The 26,074-nt window shown below is 42.6% G+C and overlaps 2 protein-coding genes across 3 annotated transcripts in view; one reads left to right on the top strand and one right to left on the bottom strand.

Moving 5' to 3' along the window:
• The first annotated feature begins 8,720 nt into the window (after window positions 1-8,720).
• On the top strand, window positions 8,721-17,082 carry SMNDC1 (survival motor neuron domain containing 1). Its single transcript, XM_015867161.2, has 6 exons — window positions 8,721-8,840; window positions 9,093-9,212; window positions 12,151-12,293; window positions 13,362-13,523; window positions 14,456-14,609; window positions 15,337-17,082. The coding sequence occupies exons 2-6, from the start codon at window positions 9,093-9,095 to the stop codon at window positions 15,472-15,474; spliced, it is 717 nt and encodes a 238-aa protein (XP_015722647.1). The 5' UTR covers window positions 8,721-8,840; the 3' UTR covers window positions 15,475-17,082.
• A 3,778-nt stretch (window positions 17,083-20,860) lies between these two features.
• The window catches only part of MXI1 (MAX interactor 1, dimerization protein), a 52,007-nt gene continuing 46,793 nt past the window's right edge, over window positions 20,861-26,074 (bottom strand). Inside the window, exon 6 of one of the 2 annotated variants that reach the window (XM_015867157.2) lies at window positions 20,861-24,829. In XM_015867157.2, coding sequence (XP_015722643.1) covers window positions 24,666-24,829 — 164 coding nt within the window. In that variant the 3' untranslated portion in view covers window positions 20,861-24,665. The remainder of the gene's footprint in view (window positions 24,830-26,074) is intronic. The other variant, XM_015867159.2, reaches the window with a different exon arrangement.

Genomic DNA, 26,074 nt, shown 5'->3' with positions numbered 1-26,074 from the left:
GCTCATAAATATCGTTTGTTGAAAGCAATGCCATTTTCAAGCATGGATTCCTGTCCACTATGAAGCAGGCTAGGACCTGCATACTGGTTTCATGTCTAGCAAAAACTTCCTCTGTAAAACTGTACCTGTATCAGCTGGAACAATCCAAGGATAAGCCACTTCTTCATAATCAACACACAACCTGAGGCATTTAATTCTCTAGGGTCAACTAATCAAAATCAGCTGTTTGCACTCCACCCAAAAGCTTGATTCAGTGCCTCCAAGTAATTACATTTTCACAGCAGCCAAACTTATCACCATATAAAAATAAGTAATTTCTATTCATTCACACTACCTGTAGATAAAGAACCAAGATAATACAGAACATACTGTTTTTAAAGCAGCCATCAAGGGCCAAACCCAGCCCTTGGACCAAGCTGATGCTTGTCTGCTCCTGAAGTAGATCAGCAGGAAAATGAGATAATTTGGCCCCTATTAAGATTAAAAGTTCTCTTGAACAGATTCCTCAAAGTCACACTGACAGGACAGAGAATGAAACAAGCTACAATGTTCCAAGATACAAGCTAATATGTTCAATTTCTGAAGAAATTAGCTGTGTTTAAAGGAGAAAGAATTAATGTGAAGAAAAGGTAATAATCCTTGTGTAAATTCCACATGGACTAAAAGATGCTGTGTTTGCACACACAGATCTTGGGACTCAGGCAGTTTATGAACCTTAAATAGCCCCACAGTAGAAGATGTAGCCTTAAATACTAACTGGGAGTGAATGCCACAACCTGGACCAAAAGGAGGGAGGAAGGGAACTCACATCTGCAATTTTGGGGGTTGGCAGCCAAAAAGCCAAGGGAAAAGTTGAAGCTATTCTTTTTTCTCTGAAATTTTTGGACTAATTCATTTTTGTTTTGCTGTTAAATTAACCTTCAAGACCAATTGAAGAGCTGAAATAAAAATGTAAGGAAAAGTGTAATAAACCTAATATCCTTGTAGAAATCTGTGATAGGATCTGCTTGATTTGGTTCATGTTTTAAAACAAATCAGAGGGCAAGTTTGGATCCATCCGAGGTTCTGCATTTTATTTTTAATCATGCAATAACCAAACTCTAACTAATGTGCTTATTTGAAGTTCTGTTACCAAGTCCATCCAAAAAGACAACTTGTTTTGTCATCCCTTCAGCCACCACACACAACTTACTGATGATACGAGCCTGATAAATTACAACTGCTTTCATCATCATACAGCTCACAGATGACAAAGTAAGCCAAAATGTGCTTTTCCAAATTAATTTGGAGTCAATCACTTTTCAGAGTGTAAAGATTTTGAAGGGAGAAACAGCAAGAATTAGGAGGGAACACATGAACTGCAGGCAGAGCACACGTTTACTATAAATGATGCTCCCCTCCCTTGGCTATAAAGATTTGAGTGGTTTATTTTTTGAAGGGGAAAGGAACAGATGCCAAAATTAGATTCAGTGATTCTGTTTATTACAGAAAACATGAGGTTTTCATTTATTAGCTTATAATTAGGAGCCCTGGGACCTTTCCTGATAATATGCTTCGCTAGCTGAGTAACAGCATGCGTAGGATTAGTCATGTCTATAGAAGTGTCCCAAAGTTCCATTTCCATTGGCGTATTTACCTGATAGACACTCATTTTTTCCTTTGAGTTGTAGCTTTCTGAAGTTGTGTGCTTCAGAACCTTCTGCGTCACCTGCCCATGGCTCAGCCCATGCTGTGCCACACACACACTCCATCCAGCAGCACTGGGGGAATGAGAGGGTCAGGCTGTGACAGCAGGCAAGAAGGAAGGACGCGGCAGGGAAGAACAGAGGGCTCACAGCTCACACATCAACATATGTTATGTGGGCCACAAGAGAGCAGAGCATGCGTCAGGCTGCCTCGATACTATTTTAAGCATCAATGGGTAAAATAAATTACTTAGCTGAGCAACCAAGCACCCTCCTTTCGTTATACGCTCCAACTGAGGAGTCTGAATGTATGGCGTAAGTCACGCGCCTGCCGCCCTCTATTTTGTGATATTTCCAGTCTGCAGATGTGCAGCAATGGTAAGATACAGGTGACAAAAAAAACACACACAAAAACAGTGACAAAATCAAACCCCAATCAATACCTCAGGCCCCCATGCTTTAAGTTACCATCTTTGTGTAAATCCTAGCAAAACCCATCTCTCCTACTAGAGGTGCCAGTAACTGCCTATATCTAAACACCGAATGAGCACCAGTGAGCTTATCTTAACTAACTCCCCTCCCAAGCCTGAACCAAATCTGAATATGGGTACACAAACAAGTTAGCTGCGTGTCCTCTTGTTTTTAGAGGCTTGCACGAATCAGAAGACCAGTCCTAACAGAAGAAGCAACAGCACAAAACTATTAACTTTAAGGTACCCAACTCTTCTGCACCATGAATAACTTTACATACACCCCAAACATGGCACTAAGACACAGGCCCCTTCCACTGGGGCCCACATCCTCATGCTACCTGTGGGCTGCTTTCTCCACGGGCAGTTCACTGTCTGCCCAAGGGACATCTCAGCCCTTTGTCTCCAACCAGATGAACTTCTAACACAGCTGAAGTTAACTCTCATGGAAGCCCATTGTAATGGAAAAGAAGGAACAGAGGAAATCACGCAGTAAAAACTACTTAAGAATGCATTTAACAAGCATGTCATTACATGAACGACCCCAAAATAAAACTATAACCTTTATTACATTTTTTTATACACAAAAGCAAAAAAGCAGTGAGGCAAAGGTAGCTAAGCCCAAGCAATGGCACTTAGCTGCTCTACTGTTTGCAGCTTCAAAACCAAATCTAAGCAGAGGGTGATTAGCCTAATGAAAACAAGCAACTCCACAGAGCTGCTCTGTTCTTCTTGTAATGCAAACACGCATTTAACTTAGTTCAGTTTGTCCCAGCCCTATGCACCATACACTGATTCAAAGTTACATTTCTTCCTGCAGCAGAACTCAAATTGTTAACCCCCGTCTGCAGGTTAAACCACCCCTAATTTCCTTCCGTCTATTATTTCATATTCTCCTTCCTCTCTTCCTGTTTCTACTTTAAGGATATTGACATGTCAATAATTGGTCTTATTAGACACACATAGTGTTTTAATACCACGCAAATGGAAATATACTGTCTGGAATCCTGACTACCTCCAAAGGAGAAGCGAATCAATAGCTACTGAGCACTCTATACCGAAAACACCTGTATTATTAATACAGCTGATGGTAGTAATAGTCCACAGAGACTCGTAGAGTTTCAAAAACAATACTGTTTCCCCGATCAGATCTGTTCAGAAGCTCCAAAGAAATCCAGACGGAGTATTTCCCGAGAGCTTTCACTAAATAAATAAAAAAGGAAGGATTCGTATGGCTGATCTAATATTTCAACCACTCCGAACCATGGCTTCTGACAACCGCTCCCTCAAGGTTAGCCTTAAAATTATATCACAGCTTAATTTGATCATGCTTTACATTAGTCTGAAACCATGTCTATATTTTATTGAGCTCTGATTCTGTTACTGGTTTTACATATTAGCCAGATTAAATTTTTAAGATGGTTTCGTGGTTTGAAAAGCATCATCATCTACTGGTGGGCAGTTTTTAGTACAGCAGGAAATGGAATTAGGAAAGATCTCCTGACTTAATTGAAGACGCCACTAAAAGCATTTGTCAGCTGCGAACACGCTGCTGTCTCATCTCAGCAGTGACCCGGGGCAGTGCTGAGCACACAAGCTCTCTCCAAGCACAGAGCAGCTCTGCTCTGTCTCCCACTACTGTTGTCAAAATCATTTCAGAACGTGCCGTAATTTGGTAATGATAACGATGCTGAGCCTGCTCTCTAACTCCAAAAGAAACACGGACTCTGGGAAGAAAAACAAGTCTCTGACTTCTCTACTTTGGCAATGTAAAACCCAGAAGTGATTTAAAACTTGAAACCCAGAAGTGATTTAAAAAGAAATTTACTATGAAACATCAACTAAGGATACTGAAATAAATATTTACCATACTCACTATTCTGGTTCACCTGGTAGTTAGTTTCTTCATTATATTACAACAAAAGGGAAATTGTGAATGCTCAAAATCTAGAAATATTAACATTATGTGTGTCAGGGACGTCAGCCTGCTTGGAGATACCTCCAGAAAGAGGCAGAAGGCAAAAAAAATAAAATAGAGAGATTTAAGTTTTGATCCTGTGCTTTCTCCCTGTGCCTTAAGACATCAGCAACGTGACTCACTCCAGGGACAGAGCTGCTCCCTGGGCAACACAACCTCCTCATGCTGGCTTTGTTCCTCATGCTAGCACAAACTGGTCATCCACTGACACCAGCTGAAGAAATTTCCTTATTAGTCATATCTGGATCTATAATACCAGCAAATGATGTTCAAACAAGTCCACTGCTGCTTCAGGTATGTGGCCTCCCGACATTTCAAAGCTTCAAAGTTTCATCAGGTGTGGGAGGGAGGGCAGAAAGAGGAAAAAATGTTAGACATAAAGCTGCACTGTGACAGAGCAGTACTGCTCACAGGCAGCTGGGAGCCATATGTAGCTTTTCACCTTTATTTCCCTGCTTGGCAAATCCCAAGGAGATTCTGAGACTGATACTTAAAAAGTCCAGGCGTAAAAACCAACCAAGCCTTAAAACCCAGAAGGCTCAGCTCTCAGCTGCACTTTAGCTGATTAGTTGTCCATCCTTATCCACCCTTCCTTAGGCTGTAAAACACCGTGTCTTCCCATTATGCAATTAAAAACTACACATCAGATCACCCTGAAAAACACAAGAACAGGTGTTGGTCTAAACATGCTCTGGCCAGCACCTGTCCTGTAAACGTTCAGGACTAACTCTGCCAATTCAAGAGTTACTTTCCTTAAAATAAAATAATCCCATGAATATAACATGAAAATTTATTACAAGGGATAATGGCCACTGTAATGGTCGCTGACCATAATTACTGTCACGTTGTCCCCATTGACAACAGCTGCCTTTCATTTTAAGCTCTCTCTGCTGGCAATAGTTCAGGGTCCACTGACATCAAACAATGTATTTTATCCTCTCACCAAATCATGCCAGTAGCCTTGACCAAGAAGAGGACAAACCTTTGTGTGAACAAGAATCATTTAGTTAGGCTTGCAGAGCTGCTGTACCTTCTTATGCTCCTCATTACCTGCCGTCTTGGTTTCCCCATCATATTAGGATAGATACTGCTACATTTTAATATGAAAGTCAGAATTTGAAGAAATATCAACTAGTAGCACCACATGCTTTTCTCCTTCAAGTGACATATAACGGGAAATACTGATTAAGAGAGTTTTAACTGCTCAGGTGAGACACTCTCCCTTCATTACTAGCCTCTAAATAATGCTATTTGCTTGCCAAGAATCCAAACTGACTTTGTTTGGAGACAGCTGCAGTGACATGCACAACAATTAGTGTGAGAGAAATTTCAGTTTCATTTTCAGAGGAAACATCTGCAGGAATTTCAGCTTCCCTAAGCATTGCATCAGGTGTAAGACAACATTACCAAGAACAGGATGTTAAACCACATGAAAGCAGCCTTGAGGCTCAAGAAGTGACTAACACGATGTAGAAGGGAATATTTAACAAGTCCATTCTTGCAACAAGATGGGCTGTTGCCACATCTCGCCGCTATAGGCATACTTCAGGAATTCTCTCACTTAGGAGAACGTGTCTCAAAGTCTGTCAGTAAAAGGAATGATGGAAGAGTTTGGAACGGGGATGTGTATATTTGGGTTTTTACGCAGACCATACATGTTTATGTTGGTGAAGAAAGCACATGGGTCCATATACCACTATAGTAGTGCCAACGTTTCTCTAGAGGCTCATGTGCAATGTAAACAGCAAAAATAACCCTAGCATTGTTCACCCCTAGAAATGTTGACTATGGGCAACTTTAAGGCTCACAGCTGGAACTAAAACATGGCATGACAAAGTAGATTTCAGTAGTCTTTCATTCACAACCTGGTTCAATATCAGCAGAACCTGCCAGAATAATTTCACCATTTCCACCTCTTCTTTCAGATAAAGTCTTTGCTAAGGACTCCTCAAATTCTATTTGAAAGAGGAAATTCTTCCTTTTCTTACTGCCTTCCATTGGTCCTTATCAGTATTGCATCTCAGCATTGTTTAAATATTAATTTCCATAATATAAAATAACTTTATCATCCCTTTTTCTACTGGAGGACAGAAAATACAAATAGCCAAAGGTGTCTGAGGCACTAATTAAAGTTCTGATCTCATTAACGTTATAAGAGACATCAAAAGAATAGCACCCTCTTCACAAGTAAATCACCCCATCTCAAATGACTTCATTCCGTTTTTGATGAGCCAAAACAACTTCCCAATATGGCTTAAGGAACACTGATCAGGAACGGTAACAGCTGCAGGTCAAGACGTTATGATCCTTCATAACCAGGAATGTACAGAGTTCCTGAAGGTGACCCAATGATGCCCCACTGGCAGCAGAAGTGCCTCCAGCTGAAAATGAGTTACTTCAACCAGTTTCCAGAGTCAAGTCCCATGGTGGAATTTGCTCTACGTTTACAATCTCAGCTTTCCTTTTTCTGTACACAAGTCCACATCATTCACAGAGCTCAGATATTCCCACACAGGAAACTAAACTCACATCTCTATAGTGGTGCTCTGTTGCCCTCTTGCAAACCTCATTTTCTCTCATACCACTTTCCTTTAAAATGCAACAAAAAGAGAAGCAGAACTTAAAAACTACAATCTATTTTAACTACACATCATCGATGGCTTTAAATCCTGTGAGCTGAATGGAACAGAGATTAAGAGGAAGAGGATGAAGGCATCTGATAATGTAATTAAAGACCGTAGCCTAACACACAAGCAGAAGTGGTCAAACTACAGACACGTAGGCGAGGTTCATGCTGGGATTTCAGGTGCTCGCTTCATACTAATTCTCACAACACAATGTGCAGCACAGACAGAGCTGTGGGAGCACTGCTGTCAGATGCCAGTGCAGAGCAGGGGGTGCTGGCACTCAGTGGAGCTGCTGTGATAGATGCCAGGCTTTTGCCTCCTCCCCCCACCCAACCCCTCCATTCATCACAGCAGCACTCCTTGTTCCGTGCTTCCCAGGTCTCTCCCCACACACAAACACAAAGCACCCCTACGCTGTTCCCATGTTAACCTCGAGTTCCTGCTTCCCAACCCTCCCACGCTGCTGGCTCACTGCTTCAGGCTCCTCTAATCCTCCCAGGCTCTTCTACCCACTGCTCTGGCCCTTGCTCTCTATTTCCAGCCTCCCATCATCTTCTCAGCTTTGCTGTCATCCAAGCCTCGTGTGAACAGAAGCAATCTCGGCCGCAGCCTACCCAGCACCCTGAGCTGCAGAACCAGCATCTCCAGGCCCCAGGCAATCAGCACCAACACACTCGCTGACACAGAGTGCCTCGCAGAGAGAAGCCATGCCTTGACGTGGCATATTCCTCCATGCTGGAGGCACACGTCGAGCTGAAAAACCACCTGACAATCTGCCAGTTGTGTATCCTGACGCAGACCCATTGAACAGACCAGCTGTGTGCCGGCAGGTTGGGATTTCCTATGGGAGACACCATTTTGTCAGGATTCACAAAGCTGCCAACAGTAGGTGAACAGAAAACTCAGAACCTCAGGCTCTTCTGGAGCAGGTGATGCCCCAATGAGCGCAGGCTTTCTGTCACTTCTCCCTAATACTGACCTTTTCTTCTTATCTCCACGATGCTCCGCCCTGTCTCTTCATCCTCATTCAATTCTGATTCACCTCTCCCCCTCACTTTGAGTCACTGGGCCTTTTCACTGATGGGGGATAATTACTGTAATCACTCACAGTACAGAACATGTCAGAACTCTCTGTTTCTCCGCTTAGCGCCATACCTCAGGTCGGGTACCGGGGTTACAGGGAGTTTAATTATGTTCAGAACCTAAATTCACTTCACAAACAAACTCCTGTAAGAACAGGTATTTCAAACAGCAAGAATTAGGCCAAGATTCAGGAGTTGTAATGGCAAAAACAAACAAACAAACCAAAAAGAGCCAAACTGTGTGAAACTCCGAGTCCATGATTTGGAATAGAGAGAGAATGGAAACTCCAACCTTGTAATTTAATGGAGCAACAACAGCAATGCCATGAAATATCACAGAACTGCATCTATGGGCAAACTGGATGGCTCTGCCTACAATAATAAACTGTTACACAAAATAAATAGAAAGCATGAGAGGTTAATTTGTTACAGAATCACACAATGACCCGGGTTGGAAGGGACCTCAAGGATCATGTAGTTCCAACCCCCTGCCTGGCAGGGCCACCAAACATACACCTTTACTAGATCAGGTTGCCCAGGGCCCCGTCCAACCTGGCCTTGAACACCTCCAAGGACGGGGCATCCACAACCTCCCTGTGCAGCCTGTTCCAGGGCCTAACCACTCTGCTAGTGAAGAACTTCCCCCTGACATCCAACCTAAATCTTCCCTCTTTTAACTTAAAACCATTTCCCCGTGTCCTGCTATTGTCAGCCCTTTCCAAGAGTTTACTCCCCTCCTGGGAGTAAAAAATAGAACTATAGGAAAATAGAATAAGTCTATTGTGCGCGCAGCAGCATCGCCCCCTACCGGCCATCACCGAGCCGTGCCGCTCAGCGCCGCTCTCTCATCTCGCGATGCCCGGTGCGCGTTGTCCGCCGGCTCCTCCCACTTCCCGTCCCGTAGCGCGGCCCGCAGCTCCGGCCATCAGGCGGTACCGGCCCCACGGCTCCAGCGCGGCGGCCCGGCCCGGCCCTCGGGCCCCACAGCGCCCGCCGAGGTGAGTAGCGGCCGCTCGGTCCCTCTATACCGCCCCGCTGCCTGTCGCTACCCGCCGGAAGGCAGCCCGCGCTCGGGCCTGGGCCTAGGCCTAGTGTTACGGCCCTGCCTCCCCGCACGGCCGGGCCTTGGGAAGGGGAGGGATCGGGCTCGTTACGCCGCAGGCTGCCGTTGTTGTGCAGCTCTCAGTGCAGGTGAAGGAGCTCCGTGCCCGCTGTTGTTGTTATTGTGCTGAGCTGTGTGTTCCCTGCAGATGTCGGAAGACCTGGCCAAGCAGTTGGCCAGCTACAAGGCCCAGCTGCAGCAGGTCGAGGCGGCCTTGTCTGGGAACGCTGACAACGAGGACTTGCTGAAGCTAAAGAAGGACTTGCAGGTGAGGCAGTGGGAGCGGCCTGAGGGTGTTTGGGGGTTTTTTCACCTTTCCTTGATGTCTGTGTGGCAGCTGTCTGTGGTAGAAGTGCCGCTCTGCAGCACAGAGACTCGAATCCCGGGAGTTAGGGATGTTACGGGGAAGTTCTTTACTAGGAGAGTGGTGAGGCCCTGGAACAGGCTGCCCAGGGAGGTTGTGGATGCCCCGTCCTTGGAGGTGTTCAAGGCCAGGTTGGACGGGGCCCTGGGCAACCTGATCTCGTAAAGGTGTACGTGCTGAAGCCTAATGGGTGGCTTAACAGTGCTTCATTCTGCCTGTTCCTGAGCTGTCAAATCCTTCATCTAGGATCCGTGTATTCATTACGTGCAACGATATAAACTTCAGTCTGTTTCTGCATCCCTTGTACATCTAATCCTCTGTTGTGCTAAGAATTATGTAAGAAAGGAAGACAGATGTGTCCTTCATTTGCTACCTGCAGTTTCTTTAAACGTTTGAGCGTAGCACCCTGTAAAAAGCTCAGACCAGTTCTGTGCTTCAGGTACTGTTCAGTGCCAGGAAGACCAGCGGCTAATTTTAAATTGATAATAGGGCTCTTAGATTCTTGTGTATAGAAAGTTACACTGGCATAGAAGAAAACAGCACTGTTCAAATCTCACGTGAGAGTGCAGGATGCTGCCTCCTTTCTGCTGTGGATTGCTTTGACACAGTCAGTGATCTTTAGAATTCCTTTTAAATGATAAAGGCTTGGTGCCCACAGGGCTCTTAGTAGATCATCTGAATGTCCTTTGCTGTACACTGTTAAAAGCATGTGTATATGTTTATATTTTTAAAATGCACAGCCAAACCCATATGGGATATTTCCGATACCAACCCGACCTCGGCTTTGAGATCATTGATGTGAAAGGACAACTTGCAAACTTTTTAATAAAAGCTTTCTGCACAGAATGGGGAAGATGTTTACACTGTCGTCCCCAAAAGGTTTGCTATTCATATGTTCCACCTTGCAAATGACGTAGACAATGTTTTGCAGACTTAACATGTCAACCTAACGATTGTAAACGTGGGTTCAGTGCGTTCTGTCCTGACTATGGAGCTTTTCTTTTGTTCAGACTTAATGTGAAGCTGAAAGATCCTCTTACATTTAACATAGAGATGCACTGCTGCATTTTGTATACTGAGCCTATTCCTGATGAACGGGATTAAAATAAATACGACAAGAAACTTTTACAAATGCTTTGCTCTTTGCCTTTTGTTCCACTGAAGGGCTTCTTTGGACACTGTCCATACAGCAAAGCAACGAACTCTGTGCTTTGTGCGAGGTAGAACTGATGGCAGCCATCACCTTCTGTAGTTGGAGATGGAATATAAAGTTCTGCCTGAGTTTTTTAGAGAGCAGCTGGTGAGGAAAAACCCTGACAGACTCTCACTGGAGTTCCCTGCAGGTCACACTCCCATGCCACACAGACACAGCAGCCCATCCTGCTGCTCAGCTCAGCTCCTGGACTAAGCTGCTGTGGTGTCTCTTGTGCAGAGATGTTCATTGAATAAGCTGCTCCCTTAAAGATTGCTACAGAACGATCTCAGGAAGATTTGTACCAAAAGTTTGCTATTCGTTGCTTGTTGTTTAAATGACTTCATCGGATTTGAAGAATTGCTGGTAGAATGGTTTTCAGCTACTCCCATTTGGAGTTCTGTAATAAACCACCGATGAACGTGATGAGAACATGTCAACACTTCTGTGTCACGCTGGTAGCACGCACAGCAGAAATGCTGGCACTCCATTTACATGTATTTGACATGCTGAGATGGCACCCATTTCAAAGCCTCTCAATTTTCAGACAACATACAGTTGTATGTTGATGGCTGGTTTGGTGTTTCTCACCTGGAAGGAAAAATTATGCAGATATTGTGTTTTCTGAAGAGCTCTCAAACTGGGTAACCTCAGAGTCTGTTCTAGTTCAGCTGTAATGTTACAGAAGTTAGAGATCAAAGTTAAATAGAAATAGTTTTCAGCATGTCACTGTGCTTATAGTCGCTACCCATTGTGATTACTGTTCAATTTAGAAACAAGCAAGTTCTTAAAACAGAGAACAGAGCTTCTGTTAGAAAGGTGCTGACAAATTAAGACAGTAACAACCGCTACAAACAAACAGGACATTCATTCTGGTTGTACAGGTTATTGGATGAAAGTGCACAGAAGGGTACATTGCATTAACCTGCTATCTGGGAACTGCTTACAGTCTTCTTTGTTCTTGAGGAATGAAGAATAGCTTCTTCACCACCATTCCCTCAGCAAGTCTTAAGTCCACAGTTGGACTAGTTCTAGTTGAAATCAGTGGTCTCAGTGTTGGGGAACAGGGATATAATATGGGGAGGAAGGTTTGAGGAGAGGGCTGGCTGCGTGCTCCTATCTAAATGAATAAGGTTTAAAGGAACTGGAGAAATTTGTTAAGCACACGAACTAAAACCAACCAGAAACTTGCTGGATTAGTAAGGGAACGCTTGACCTGAAATCTTGAGGTCACTGAGTGTGGAGAAAAAAGAACACCTCAAATGACTTAAAGCAATTGTTTTCTTTAATATGCATCTGAATGCTTTTTGGAAAGGAGAGGGGCTTTACTGAGCGTCAGTCCTAGAAAGAACTCTTCCACAATGGCTTCAAGTGCATCAGTTTGGCCAATCCACCGATTTTTTAATAAACTGAGAAGTGTTTGATTACTTTGACTTGCTGCAATTATAGCCGTGCATTTTGTAGATGACTATCTTATATATAGTCAGCTAGTCCCAGTGTGGAAGGGATGGAAGTAACTGCTGGGGGTCTTTACTGAGATACAGTGAAGCCCACAGCTCCTTTATGTAGGTGTGCAGTGAGTGTATTCTAAAATACTGATGGCAACAGGACTTGAGAAATTATTCCTTGTGTTATTTCTGTCTCTTGTAGGAAGTGATAGAACTGACCAAAGATCTCCTTTCTACGCAACCTTCGGAAACTCTTGCAAGTTCTGACAGTTCTGCTTCTGCTCTTCCCAGTCACTCCTGGAAGGTTGGAGATAGGTGTATGGCAATATGGAGTGAAGATGGACAGTAAGTGTAGAAAACTTCTCTAACCGTTACGTGAAATAGTTCCATGGTAAGAGACTTTCATTCAGCTTGCACTGCCCCTAGGGCGACCAAGAAGCAAAAAGAAACTGGGAAGGAAAGAACTACAAAAGTAGCTCTTGTGGTACCCTTTAATAAAGATCAGCACTGTAGATAAAAAGCAAAGAGCTGTGGGGTCATTTCCTAGAAATGCCCTGTTTGTTACTAACCTTATACAAGCAGAGTAGCATTGGTAAGTGACCATTTATTAATGTAATAAATGGCAGACTTTCATTAATGGGTTTTATGGCAGTGTTTCATAAAGGTTTCAGGTGATACGATTCCCAATATCGTATTCATGTATTTGTAATTGATCACTATCAAGAGAAAATGTTTGCTGTATCTCAATTTGTGTGAGTAATTGGAAATTAGTTCTGAATTGAAAGTGTTATTTTCTGGCTGTGAAAGAAGTGACTGTAAAGCAGCTGTAGGATTTGGGGATTTAGTCCCCACTGCGCGAGTGTTTGAAGTTCTGGGCACCAAACCAGTTTATTCCGACTTCCTAATTTCCAAAACATAATTTATACGTGTTGGAGAAGAGATATAACAAAAAAACCTGAGGTTTTCTTGACTCTTCTTCATATGGAAGAAGATGGGACCAAATCTTTATAGTCACGAGCTACCGTGTTCCAAAGCTTCTCACTAAGTTCTCTGAAGCCTGTACTGGTTGAATGCTGTATCTTATTGGGGCTTTTTCCAGTCCCGTGACCAGAATTAGAAACAAAATCAAGATTTCTGATTAGGTTGCCCAAGCATTAGTTCTTAGTCTTGATAACTGCTGCGACCATTGCTTCCTGATGCTTAAGGTCAAATACAACAGAACCTAATCTTTGTACTTGTGTCCTTTTGGCCTTAAGAAGAAGCTTTTGGTGTGGTTTGTGTTGCTTCTGAAAATGAAGCCTGATATTTACAAGTTATTTTTGCTTAATGCCATTAGCTGGCTGACAGTGTAGATGTTGATGGGCTGAGTATTAAACCTTTACTCACATGCTTACAGCCATGATATCTTTACAGGTGTTATGAAGCTGAGATTGAAGAAATAGATGAGGAGAATGGAACAGCTGCAGTCACTTTTGCTGGATATGGGAATGCTGAAGTTACACCGCTGTTCAACCTCAAGCCTGTGGAAGAGGGAAGAAAAGCAAAAGAGGACAGTGGCAACAAGCCCATGTCCAAGTAAGTAATATATAGGCCTAAGTCTGAAAGCTACTTTGCTTCCCCTCTCCCCCCAGCTATGAGAACTGGCTAATGTAGAACCTTAGAATTTTTTTCACCAATATATTCATGTATTTGTTAGAAAAGATCATAAATCAATGTGGCATACAGTGTTCAGCAGATTATTGAGGCTGGCACTGTATATCACATATCCTGGTAAGATAATACAAGACTGTTCTACTCAGATTGTGCTATCTCAAGATCCCAGATATGTATGTGGATAGGCAACAGCCCAGGTCCACTGCAGGCTGCTCTATGATTTGTTACCTGGCTCACAACTCAGTGCACTCATCACTGCAAAGCTCCTGCCTCTGTCTCTCTGTTGATCCCATCACTGGGGAGATGTGCTTTACTCAGTAGCCTACTTTGCCTAACAAATACAAATATTAAAGGTATTTTCCAGGTTTGAAAATCTTTGGGAACAAAAGAAGGGAGTACAGCTTCAGAACTTGAACCCTATGGAGTCACTCTGAGGGACACTGTTTTGGCATAGATTTATATGTGAACTTCCTTATTTTCAATAAAATAACTTGTGCTCCTTTCCTTCCACCCCTGCCCAATACTAGTTAGCACGAGTGCTTTAATCCTTCACAGTAGTTTTGACTTTTCACTCAAAATAAGCCAGTTAAATTTTGGTGTCATTTTAATCAGGTGGTCATTATTATTATGCCCCAAATACAGAAAGGAGGGAGCATTGTAACACTTCAGCATGGAGAGAATTTTTTCCTCCTGGGATCTGACATCATTTAAAAGCTTTGTTATATGTTACTTAAGAAAAACTGTTGTGTGTGCCCTTCTCTTAAGAGAGGCTTTAGTTTCTTACAGGATACTCTACAGATATAAAGACAGAGACACAAACCTAAAGGATCTCTTTTTTTTTCCCTTTCTTCCAGAAAAGAGATGATAGCTCAGCAACGGGAGTATAAAAAGAAAAAAGCTTTGAAAAAAGCTCAGAGAATTAAAGAACTTGAACAGGAACGAGAGGACCAGAAAGTCAAATGGCAACAGTTCAACAACAGAGCATATTCTAAAAACAAAAAAGGCCAGGTTTGTCCTCTTTTTGTCTATATGTGAACAGTTAAAGATAGAGAATTCTATGCAGTAACTTGGGAGAGGGGAAGAAGATGTTTTTAAAGGTAGTTTGTTCACATGTGACTTACTTGAAATGTGCAGTTGGCAATTTTGTACTTTCAAGGCCTAGTTTTGCACTGGATGACTTTGGGGTGTTCTTATGAGGCTGCACTTGCATCAAAGAGCTGGGTTCACTCTGAGCTGCAGTGCAGCATTTGTTGGAGTTAAGGTCCCGAGGCCTATCTAAACCAACCAAAGTCCTCTTATGTTTATGATGCAGCACACATGGTAGCAAGTAATTGCTGTGGACTAGTAAGCACATTGCAAAAAAACAAGTTAGCAAGGACATCCTGAAGCTTTGCTTAAATTTATGTCATGGCTCAACCAAGAGAGCTGCTATACATGGTGCTAAATCTGAATTCCCCATTACAATGGAGCACTTACCTTCCTCATAAGGTGATCCCTTGTGAATTGTATTCACTATTGGCTTCATCTGAGGCTGCAGGGGCAAAGATCACATCCAGCACATCCCAGCCCAGCCCCAACTGCTAATAAAGTCAGAGGTGAGTTAGCCTTTGTTCAGCATGGTTGCTTGTAGAGTAGGAAGTTGAGGATTCTGAAACGCTACAAATAGTAATGGTTGCCCATTTCTAAAAGCGAATCAGTTATCATTCAGAAATGCCATTTTCTGTTTCATTTGCAGGTAAAGCGGAGTATTTTTGCTTCCCCAGAGAGTGTTACCGGCAAAGTTGGAGTTGGAACGTGTGGAATTGCAGACAAACCTATGACACAGTATCAAGATACCTCTAAATATAACGTCAGGCATTTGATGCCTCAGTAGCAGGGGAAAAAGGTCGAACTTCATCTCTGCAGGGCTTTTCACTTATCTTTTTATCATTATATTTTTCTAAAAGTAAATTATTTGTTGGCACATAGCAATTAGTCCCTTTCGGTCACCATTACTTTGGCTTCAGCTGATATGAGCCTTAAATTTCCAACTATTGATTTGACTCCCCTCATCATATTTTTTGGTAGTCGCATTAAAATACATTCTGCGGTTAAACGCTTTCATGAACTGCTGCTGCCTTTTGTGCTAAAAGCAGTAGTTATCTGGAAGTTTAAGCTCCAGAATCTTCCATTTGTATGGATACTAAAGTTTTCTTTTTCCTTACAAAAAGTGGTGGTATAAAAATGGCACCTCTAAAAGCCTCCCTCATTTCTGTAGTCACAGTGCTGTCTGCTGGTCTCAGTGTTACAGAGCTGCTGCAGCACTGGGAGGAAGATTCCATTGTAGCATGTAAGTCATGTGGAATTATAAGGGAGGTTCTAAATTACTCCCTGCAGACAGATTTGTACAGCTGTGAATGAGGGCAGAACAGGGCTGTTGTGGTTGTTATAACTAAGTATGATTCATGTGCTAGAAACAATAAATCCAACTTTAATTCCAGTCCAAATTTCCTGTTCTAAAAGTTAAGTAGAAATGTTGTTTTTTTTTTTCTCTAATAGTCACTAAATTTTAACAGGAAGTTATTGAAATGTAACCAGAACAACATAGGAAGAGACTGCAGTTCTGAAGAACAGAACTGTACTTAAAGCAATGCCCCAGGGATTAGAGGTGGGAGAACTGTAGATGGTTATGCTTTGGAAATATCATCACCTCCCCTCTTGCAGTTTTCAAACTTAAGAGTTTTGATGGTATGGTCACAGACTTTGAGCAGACGGTAACATCTTGTGTCTGGGCTGCCTCCATCTTGTCAAGTAGTACTGAAGCATAGCAGGTATGAATGCCTAGATCCCACTTAGTTGTGAGCGAGTGAAGGTTAGTCTCAAGATTCTGTCCGTAAATAACTGACTGGCCCTAGTGTTCATTGTAACTTCAGCTGTATTACAGTGCTGCTGAGCCCCTTCAGTTCTATTCAGGAAGCCACGTGTAAAAGCTCTTGCTTTTTTGTATTTCATGTGATTTGCCTTTCTTCTGTTATTTGTCTCCCACTTATGGTAGCAGTGCCATCTCTGAATCCGTAACGTGTTCAAAGAACTTAATGGGTAGCCCTGTATACAGTGTAGATATTATTTTTGTAAAACCTAGGGCTGAGTTAATGGACAAGAGTACATCAGCTGTTTTCCCCCATTAAATGATTAAAGGGTGCGTCTTGTTCATTAACCCTGACCGTTATTTCCCTGTATATTATGTTAATGTAGCTCATTTTGTAATTTGTTACCTAGATCAGGTCACGTCAGCAATTGTTGATGCACTGATTGGTGGAGATGTCCATCAGTTACCTGAGTCACAACTCAAGCTAAACTCTACAACTGGTAGTTTAGAATCCATGCATAGAAAGAAGTTTTCCCTATAATGGGAGAAGGTGATTTTTATGAATACAAAGTGTGTTAATTTCAGTTTTGTATGTTTAACTTTTATTAAATAAAGTGTTTAAAATCTGCTGGATATATCTGTCAAAGTGAACATGATGTGCATGTGGCTTGGGCATAGTAAATGAGGATGGAGAGAAGTAAAGAATCTGCTGATGCTACACAGGAGCGATGGGTATAGAGAACATGATACTCAAAAGTGAATTGGAGGTACGTCACTAGCAATGCAAAATCAAGTAGATCTTAATTCCTTTCCTTTGCTGCCGGCTGGGGGTAGGTGTAAACTTTCTTCTGCCTAGAAAAACTCTTATTTACACTAAAATAATGTGAGGGAAGGGCCCACTGCTTTTTGGAGAGGGAGTCTGTACTGCACCTGCACCTTAAAGACCCTGTCTCAGCTACGCCATTGGTAATAGTCCTGCAGCACTTACATCTCCTTGAGGAAAGCCGCCTGTTGTCTCTTACAGGTGGCTGTGATAGGAGGTTCTATCTGCTTTCACTACATAGAAGGAGCACTTTCTCAAGGTTACAAAAAAAGCACTAAAGTAGAACTTTAAGGGAAGGCTTGTATGCCTTTGTGGGAACTGTCTATCAGAGAGCAGCTTTCAGACCACTTGTTGAAACAAATAAACAACATCGATACAAAACCTAAGGCTGCTATCTTGCCCACAGCTGTTCCTTGTAAAATTAGGCTCCGTGACTGTTCCCTCATTGTGCAGCATGGAGTCACTGCTCAGCAGCCTGGCTTTCAAAACCAGCAATGCCAAAAAAAGCTCCTTACTCTACAAAAGCTGAAGTGACCTGAAGTGGTTTTTGACACCCAGCCTCTCAGCGAGCAGAATAAGCACCTACCCCTGTGCTAGCAATTCCAAACACAGACACTACTGCAAAGACAGCGAAAGGAAGGAGGAAAAGTTTGTGTTAAGCAAAACGTGCAGAGATGCCATGGTAGAAGAATATGTCAGCATACGTATTTGTTTCCTTACTGCCCAAGACTAACACTACAGGAGCTCCATCTCTTGCTCCAGAAAAGTTTATCCAGAACAGTTTCAGTCCTGTACAGACTGTAATCTGCTGAGGACATTAAGACAGTATAAATCTGAGACTCTTAATGCCAGCATTCAGAGCAGTCTTAAGAGTAACGATTTTAAATGCTGTGAATGTTGCCATTGATTCAGTTAAAGAGGTAATTACTGATTTTTACCAGCAGCTCAGTATGTTCAATATAAAGAAGTAAGAGAGGATTTATACTGACCACTGCAAGTTTCATGGTCATGGCAATCCACTGTGACTGTTGGTGCACTTATTTCTGGAGCTGCTTGGTTTCCGAGCTGTTTGTAAATACAAAGAAGGAATCTGAACTTAAGCAATTACAATTCAACATGGGAGAAGCTTAGAAGGCAAAAAGATGGTAAGTTTCTACACTTCCTCTACCAGCCTGAGTTGGCAGTATTTTGTAACACCACCACCTTGTGTCTTTTGCAATAGTTATATGAAGAATAGGATTAGTGAAAATGTTCTTGGGTCAGGCCCAAGGAAAGAACTACTGTGCAGGTGATCAATGCTCTCTGCATTGCACTACTTATTCAGTCTTTATCTGCTCTTTAAAAAGCTTCATTTAAATCACACTGCAAAAGAGACAGAGATGTTTGCATCACCAGCGTGGTAAACATCCATGCCATACAGCCAAGCTGGCTACATATGACCTGACTGATTAAACAGCTTCTCTTGACTTCAGAGGTTCTGAAGTCTCAGTGAATGCAGCTAAACAAAAGCATTCTATTTCCTGTTGTAAAGGAACGATCTTTCTAAGCTGAACTCACCTTGCTGTGACTCCTTGGTCCATGCAGAAGTGCAAAGCTTTCCCATGATGAATGCTGATGGAAGATTTTGCTGCATGTTCCTCAAGATCATAATTATTCATTGCACAAACAGCCCTGCTGCAACATTCACAAACTCAATGGGGCATTACAGAAGGGGCAAACTGACAGCACACACATGGAGTGCCATTCCGGCTCACTATGAAAGCTACATCCAGCTTCTCCCAGCCTACACCTGTAATTACCACCTTGTGGAGGAGGCACGTGAGAGCTATGGCTGGAAGGAAATAGGAAATGCCAGTGTCCTCCAGACCCATACACACAACAGTCAGATCCGTATGATGAAACATCCCAGAGAACCTCACTGCTGAAAAATCCCAACCCAGGAACATCCCTGGAGGTGGGATTAGCACTATTAGCAGTTCTCAGACACATTCACTCATTATTCCTCTCTGCCTGACTTCTTAGCTTGGTTAACACCATATCTCCAGCATTGCAAACACACCTCATGGCTCCACAAGGCCAGAACTATTCTTTACTCCCTCCACCAGCTGAAGACTGATGTAAATCCAGGGTAGTGCTTTGATTCCTCTGAGTAAACGTCATATTAAAATGAAGCTTCTCTGCATGACCACGGCACAGCAGACTATAATCCACATTTTATGGGCAAAGACACAGAGGCAAACTAGGTGTCAAATGATTCATTAAAGGCCAAATTCATCAGCTCACCCCACCAGCTCACTCAGTCAGGATGTTTGGAAGTGGATGAGTGGAAACGTTCAGTTGTCAGCTCGGTCCCACTGAAGTCAGCACTGAGCCCCTCTTAGGCAGCAGCATGGATTCTGGATTTACATTTGGCCTCATTACTTAACAGCAGAGGATCCCAACAGGGAAGTTCATGTGAGCTCCTCCCCAGTGGGCCAGTGTCCACAGCACCCTGCATGTTGAGCCCAGCTGACAGCCCTTCTGCCTGCCCTTCCATCACACATACACACAAGCACGACACTAAGGAGGGGTAAAAAAGGTGACCTGCAAAGCCTCAGCCTCTGTCCATGTCCCAAAGAGCAGCTGCCTCTTCCCAAGGCTTCATGTGGGTACCACAACCAAAGGGGACAACTTTTTCCTGTGTGGTAGGACAGCGTTAACAAAATAATAATCAAGTATTACCCATAGCCCTACCAGCATGGTTAACATTGAAGGCATTCCATAAAGAAAACATCTCACACCTTTGGCCTGCAGGGACATCAGTTACAGCCCCACACAGCCAAGTGCTGCAGGCAACGCGTGCATCACCTTTCCATCCAGATCTCAAATGCCTTTTCCTGTACAAGCCTCTCAAGACCTCTAACAGCATCCTCCCTTTGGAGAGAATTCCTCAGCTTGGGTCAAACAGAGCATCACCACCAACAGAAATGCTAAATAATAGATATTTTGTAGTATTCAGCACATCCACAGCACCAAAACCCGCTGCCTCTGTATTCCTCCTTCTGCCTATTAATTAAACACATCGCTCCTCTTTGCAGGAGGAAATGAGCAGTCAATCAGGGCTCAGCACAAACGTATCATCATCAGTTAAACCTTTCTGTAACGTGTAGCTCCAAAGGGAGACACTGGGTATGCAGTCAGCCACTCTTCAGCCCCATGTTCATCCTCCCAGCCATCACTTAGATCTATCAGCCAATTTCAAGCACGTCCGACAGCACATCAGCATTTTCAACAGCGTTAACTTCCTAGATACCTTGTGCAGACTGAAGAACACAGAGGAAGAGAGATGCACTCCTCTTCCCTGGGGGTCTGTGGGACAACTCAGAGCATTTATCTTGGATGCAGAGGAGTTTCAGTCGCTATCAGAGCACAGAATTAATCGCTCAACAGAGAATCTGCCCACAGGACAAAGCTCCAGGAAAAACAACAGAAAAACAGATTTTATTCTGTTATTTATGGACTTTTTTCCCCCCCTCTTTGTTAATATTATTAGCGCCCTCTCTAAATTCAGAATGAATTGCCTTAAATAAAACACAAAAAACCACGACCTTCCTGGAAGTCGCCTGAATTTCTCTTTCTGGTGACGTAGAGCTGGTGCCAGAAAACATTTAACAGTCATAGTTTACAGTTCTGGGGCAAACAAGACTCTTCCAATTAGTGAACACGACGGTGAGGCCAAATATTTCTTCAGTTTCAACAGAGCAACACGAAAACCATGGGTTACAAACAAGGAGCAGCATGGAAAAGAGAACAAAGAGCAAAAAAGGAGAGGCTGGAGCTCAGAGCCCAGTAACAGACGCAAGCAAACAAACGGAACGAAAGCACAATGACAAAACCTGGAAAATGATCCATATGTGCAGTTAACCCCATTCCCGTTGACCTACAGATTTCTTGAGACAGACAGATTTGCGACCACCTTCCGTCAGTGACAGGCCTCTAATGGAACGGACATTAAAATGACCTTCAAGTGACAACTCATCACAGGATAAGCGTGACAAATGCAGCCAGATAGTCATCTCCACCTTGTGTGCAGACACAAGATGACATACTGTAATGCGCTTGTGTCAAAAGAAGGAAAATGCTGGATGGTCTTTTTAATGGGTTTGTCCGTAGCAAAAGGACCCATCAGGGATGTAATTTGCAGAGGGAGGACTCGGCAGAATGAGCTTACGAAGGAGCTGTGTGTGTGTATGGTGTGTGTGCTGCCTAAGGAAAGCACATCTGATTCTGTTTCATGGCAAAAAGCACCGTATTCTTGTAAAATTACATAGGGAATAGATTCAGGGCTTCTGTTACACTCCTAACATAAAAGTGGGCCACAAAACAATAGCATATAAGAAAAAAACCATACAAAGACTCTCACTCCATTTCGCAAATACAGAAGGGAAATGTGACTCCATGCCCACATTACGGCATTACTCTGGGTCAAAACAACCTGGTGTGTAGACATCTAGGGCCAGTAAATTTCGCTCTATGGATTCTCTCAAAGTTAAGCGGTATGAAGGACCATCTCAGCTTTCAAAAGATGAGGAGCTTGACCTTACAGAAGTCCAAGTAAAGGGAAATTGATGACATTATGTTGTCCACAGATGCCACCACACCACTTTAGAAGGCCACCAGATTGGTCAGGCATGATCTGCCTTTGGTGAAGTCACGATAAACTCATCTCTCCCTGCTACATTTTCCCCCAGTACCTGCAGCTGATACCAGTCTTCTCCAAGCCAACAATGCTATAAAAGGTGGGTGATACTGGCCCTGTTGCATGCAAGCAAACATTTCAATCACACTTAAACCAACCATAGACATGTGACAGTTTTAAACCAGCTAAGAGAACAGAGCAACTCTCAAATTTCAGTATTTCTCAGGTGTGATATTTCTTTCCCCAGTGGTCATTTAAAAGAAACAAGAATAACAGGAAGGAGGAGGCGCTGAGACAGCTAAAGAAAAAGGCCATTAGTTAAGAAATTTCCATTGGAATTCAGCTGCTCAGCACCAGAGCTGCCAGTGATCAACACTTTCAAGTAGAGTAATAATGAATAAACAAAGTCAGGCTTGCTAGAGCTAAAGATTCCCCTTCATCATCACTACCCCAAACTCCTGTCATCCAAAGGTTACATGGACCCCTAACAAATCTGAGCAGCACATTCTTCTTCCAAAACCCTTGGGCCCTATTAATTAACCTAGCACTCATTTCAGTCTGTGACAGACTCCTGTTCCTTCCAGGTCACCTCCCAGAAGGAAGAACAGATGTACGGAGCCACTGCATTACATACACACAAGTGAAGATAGATTTCACAGCTACCTGATCCAGACATAATAAACAAATTAAAAATACTTTAAAAACAAAAAACAATCACACAGGACAAACAGAAATAGTTCAGCCACGGAAAGATTATTTCTCTACTCAAGTGTATGTGTTGTGCCTCTTACAGGGGATGACACATTTTGAGAAGAGCGGGGAAAACACCAGAATAGTTAAACACAGGCAATTCATCATAACGCAGAACTCGACAGCGGAATCACTCAAGATCTTCTGACCACAGGATCAAAGGGCACGAGAAGAACAAAGTGTCAGCTAAAGTGATACGAATGACCAAGATGGAAGAACACAACTCATTTCAGATACAGAAATGTTTAATGGCGTTAAAGTGCTACTTTAATGGGGACCATATGCTAACATTTAAACACAATTCCACTGCACTGCTAAATATGGTTGTTTTTTATTTTATTTTATTTTTTATTTTATTTTACCTTTTTGCCCAACCCTACCTAAAACAATAAAATAAAGTCTAAAGGACTGAAAATTAACAACCCATTCAAATCAGCAATAAGTTATGAATTTTATAAAGCATTTTTTTTTCCTCTTCTTTTCTTAGTAATGAGGGGTAGTTAAATTACTTAAGGATAATACAAAGTTTCAAACAATGCCATAGGTGAGAACTCTATTAAGGTGTTTGTTTTTTTAAACGTGGAAAATGAAATAATCCTGGCCATTAAAAAGACACAAAATAAAAAAGCAAAGCCCTCAAAGTGCAGGTTAGAATGCTCGTCTCTGAGAAAATTAGAAAACATTTGCTAGAACAGCTCTTAACAGCACCTGCACAGGTATGATGGCAAGGCCCTTGGGAACAGGACGTGCAGTCAAAAACATTACATCAACGTGAGAGACGTGCTGAGCTTAACTAGGTTAACTACTGGACTGGAAGTTCAAAAGTCAGCAAAGGGAATGATTCTAAAAAGAAATTTGAAGAAACCCTCACCAAATCTGGCCTTCTGCAGCTAGCACAGCCTCCATCCACTGTGTGCATGACAAAAAGCATCTTTGCATTTCATTGGGTCAAGTGCTTCATCAAAACAGGGATCTTTTCATGGCATAAATTCATATAAAAGACATCTAAGGTTTTGTATGGACAAGCTCTAAAAAGACGCATCAGACTTGGGGTGTTTTCTCTCCCAACACATTTACAAATGTTTATCAAAAAATCTCATCAAATAAAAAGGTCATAGTGGCTCAGTATCTGGGCATGACTTTCTGGCATATCACCTCTTCTATGTGCTGGTTTCTTTCTGTCCTCAGCTGGCTGTGTGCCGGCGTATGGGCACGCATCTACCGGGAGATCTGCTGTTGGTGTCACAGCCTGAGGTGTGACACAGCCCATGAAGTGCTGGTAGATTACAAGTGTGTACCCCTTGCTTTAGCCACGCATCAGAGGTACTTGCTTTTTAAATGATGTCCAACAGAAAGCTGAGCTGAATGGTAATCTTTCCTGAACATCTCTTTGCCGCCCCTCTCTCTGGGCACAGAATGAGACCTTAATATTATTGTTGATGTTGTTATCCCTAGGCTACTTATGTCCTCAAAATTTTCCTAGTACATTACAACAGCATTGGATTGTGATAAATTGTAGGACATGGTCCTTTTAGGACCACAAAAGCTCTTCAGAAGGGCCTAAATTAGGTTGTTCAACCTGAATGCAACATACAAAATTGTGACGTTTCCCAGATCTCATGACAGAAAGAGAGGGATGATTCTCTAGTATCCTCTTTCAAACAAATAAATTCAAAACAAAGTGTTTTGTCACTAAGGTCTATATCCAGGTCCCACAGAAACAAATGGTTATCGCTGACTTCAATGGGACTATAGTTTGGTCTAACTTTTTGCCAGCAGGAATTGGAATTGGTAACGTGACCAAATGAACGTGTGGGTTTCTTCCTTTACCCAAAAGGTTTTATTTACAGGTCTCTCCAGGACTAGCTGTCAATATGTCATTTCTGAAAGAGGATACTGGCATCTAGGACCCAGTTTGATCACCCCAGTGAAATCATTCACCCTGCACTGTCATCTCACTTGGTTCTAGGAAGCAAACGAGAGCTTGACACTGGCGCTGGAGTAACCCTCGTCACTCCCAATACTCTGCAAGCTGCTGTGATCATCAATGTCACTGATGCTGGTTGTGCTGATATTGTCCACTTCTCCATGGGAGAACTCTGTGCTTTCAACGTCCACTTCAATCTCTTCTAAAAAAAGGAAACGAGAGAAACACACAGATTAGCACCGCAAACACAACTGCTCCTTTCAGGCCAGCAAGCTGCCAGGACTCCCTTGGTAGAGATGAGGCAACACTCTGGTAGGAAGACTTTCAATGTTCTTCCTTGAAGCAGGACAGGCTATAGAAATTATTTATAAAAAGATTAGCTACCAGCCTGGAGTTTTTCTTAGGGAGTTTGCAAAAGGAGTTGACTCCCCAAGCATGCAGACCACACTACCAGCATAGCTGGGCCACCCCATGCACTGAGCTTGTTATTCTACCTCTGTTCTTTGGAACTGTATCACCCCAGGATTGGAAACAAAAGAAAAAAATATATATAATATAATAAAACAGAGGATAAAAGAGAAAACAGAGCATGAAGTTACCCTTGTACCACACTACTCGCTTGACATCGCTTTTTGAAAGCTGGGATCACAAATAGAGGGCATTACCAGGAGGATTTGGGTTATTTTCTGATGGTGGAACTAAAAGCTTAAATCCCTTTTTTTTTTTTTTTTTCCCCAAGAAGGAATTAGAAAGCAGAAATCCAGTCAACCAGGCATCTTGGTTTTCACAGCATTTAAAAAATTTCCCATTTGTTTTTTGTTTTTTCTTCCCCCTCCCCCCAAGCTGCAAATTCAGACACAAATTACACAGGACGCTTGGCTGTCAGTAAATATCGAAACATCTATTGTGCCTACCCAGGACCCACAGCTGAGATGGTTCAAAAAAGAAAATTATCCAAATTCATTTAGCTATTCAGATGATCTCCATCCAGTTTAAATTGAGATGAACTGATAAGAAGCTTAGAAAAGAAAGGGAGGTGGTGGTAGAACGATTCCTGGAATTTTAAGAGTCAATTTGCTTAGTTCTGTTTGTGCTTAGTTATGGCACAGTGGGCCCCAAAATGGGAAATACACTGGAGGGAATAAGATGTTAGATGCTGCCTTGCAGCATGCCTTTGTGATGCCAAAACATACAAAATAAAAGCACAATGGATATTCCATCTTCGACAAGTATTTGGCTACCAACATGTGACTACAGCCATTTATGTTTTTTAAGTAATGCTTTCACTTCTTGGAGAGCTCTTCAGAGAACAGGTCACATTAAATGCCACAGGAATCTGTGAGTTGACAAAAGCAGTGATTCTTTAAACTACTAACAGTTTATGCAAAAGACAAAAATTTCTATGTATGCTACAGAATCATAAAATCCTTAGATTTGGAAGGGACCT

Source organism: Coturnix japonica, chromosome 6 (genome assembly GCF_001577835.2).
Source record: "Coturnix japonica isolate 7356 chromosome 6, Coturnix japonica 2.1, whole genome shotgun sequence".
Lineage (NCBI taxonomy): Eukaryota > Metazoa > Chordata > Aves > Galliformes > Phasianidae > Coturnix > Coturnix japonica.
The sequence above is the reverse complement of the archived record's forward strand: the minus strand, read 5'-3'. Positions and strand labels throughout refer to the sequence as shown.

Bases quoted from the DNA above. Each gene is read 5' to 3' on its own strand.
- SMNDC1 (XM_015867161.2), top strand. From the start codon at position 9,093: ATGTCGGAAGACCTGGCCAAGCAGTTGGCCAGCTACAAGGCCCAGCTG. The intron at 12,294-13,361 runs GTAAGTGTAGAA...ATATCTTTACAG, and splicing joins ATATGGAGTGAAGATGGACA to GTGTTATGAAGCTGAGATTG. The intron at 14,610-15,336 runs GTTTGTCCTCTT...TTTCATTTGCAG, and splicing joins CTAAAAACAAAAAAGGCCAG to GTAAAGCGGAGTATTTTTGC.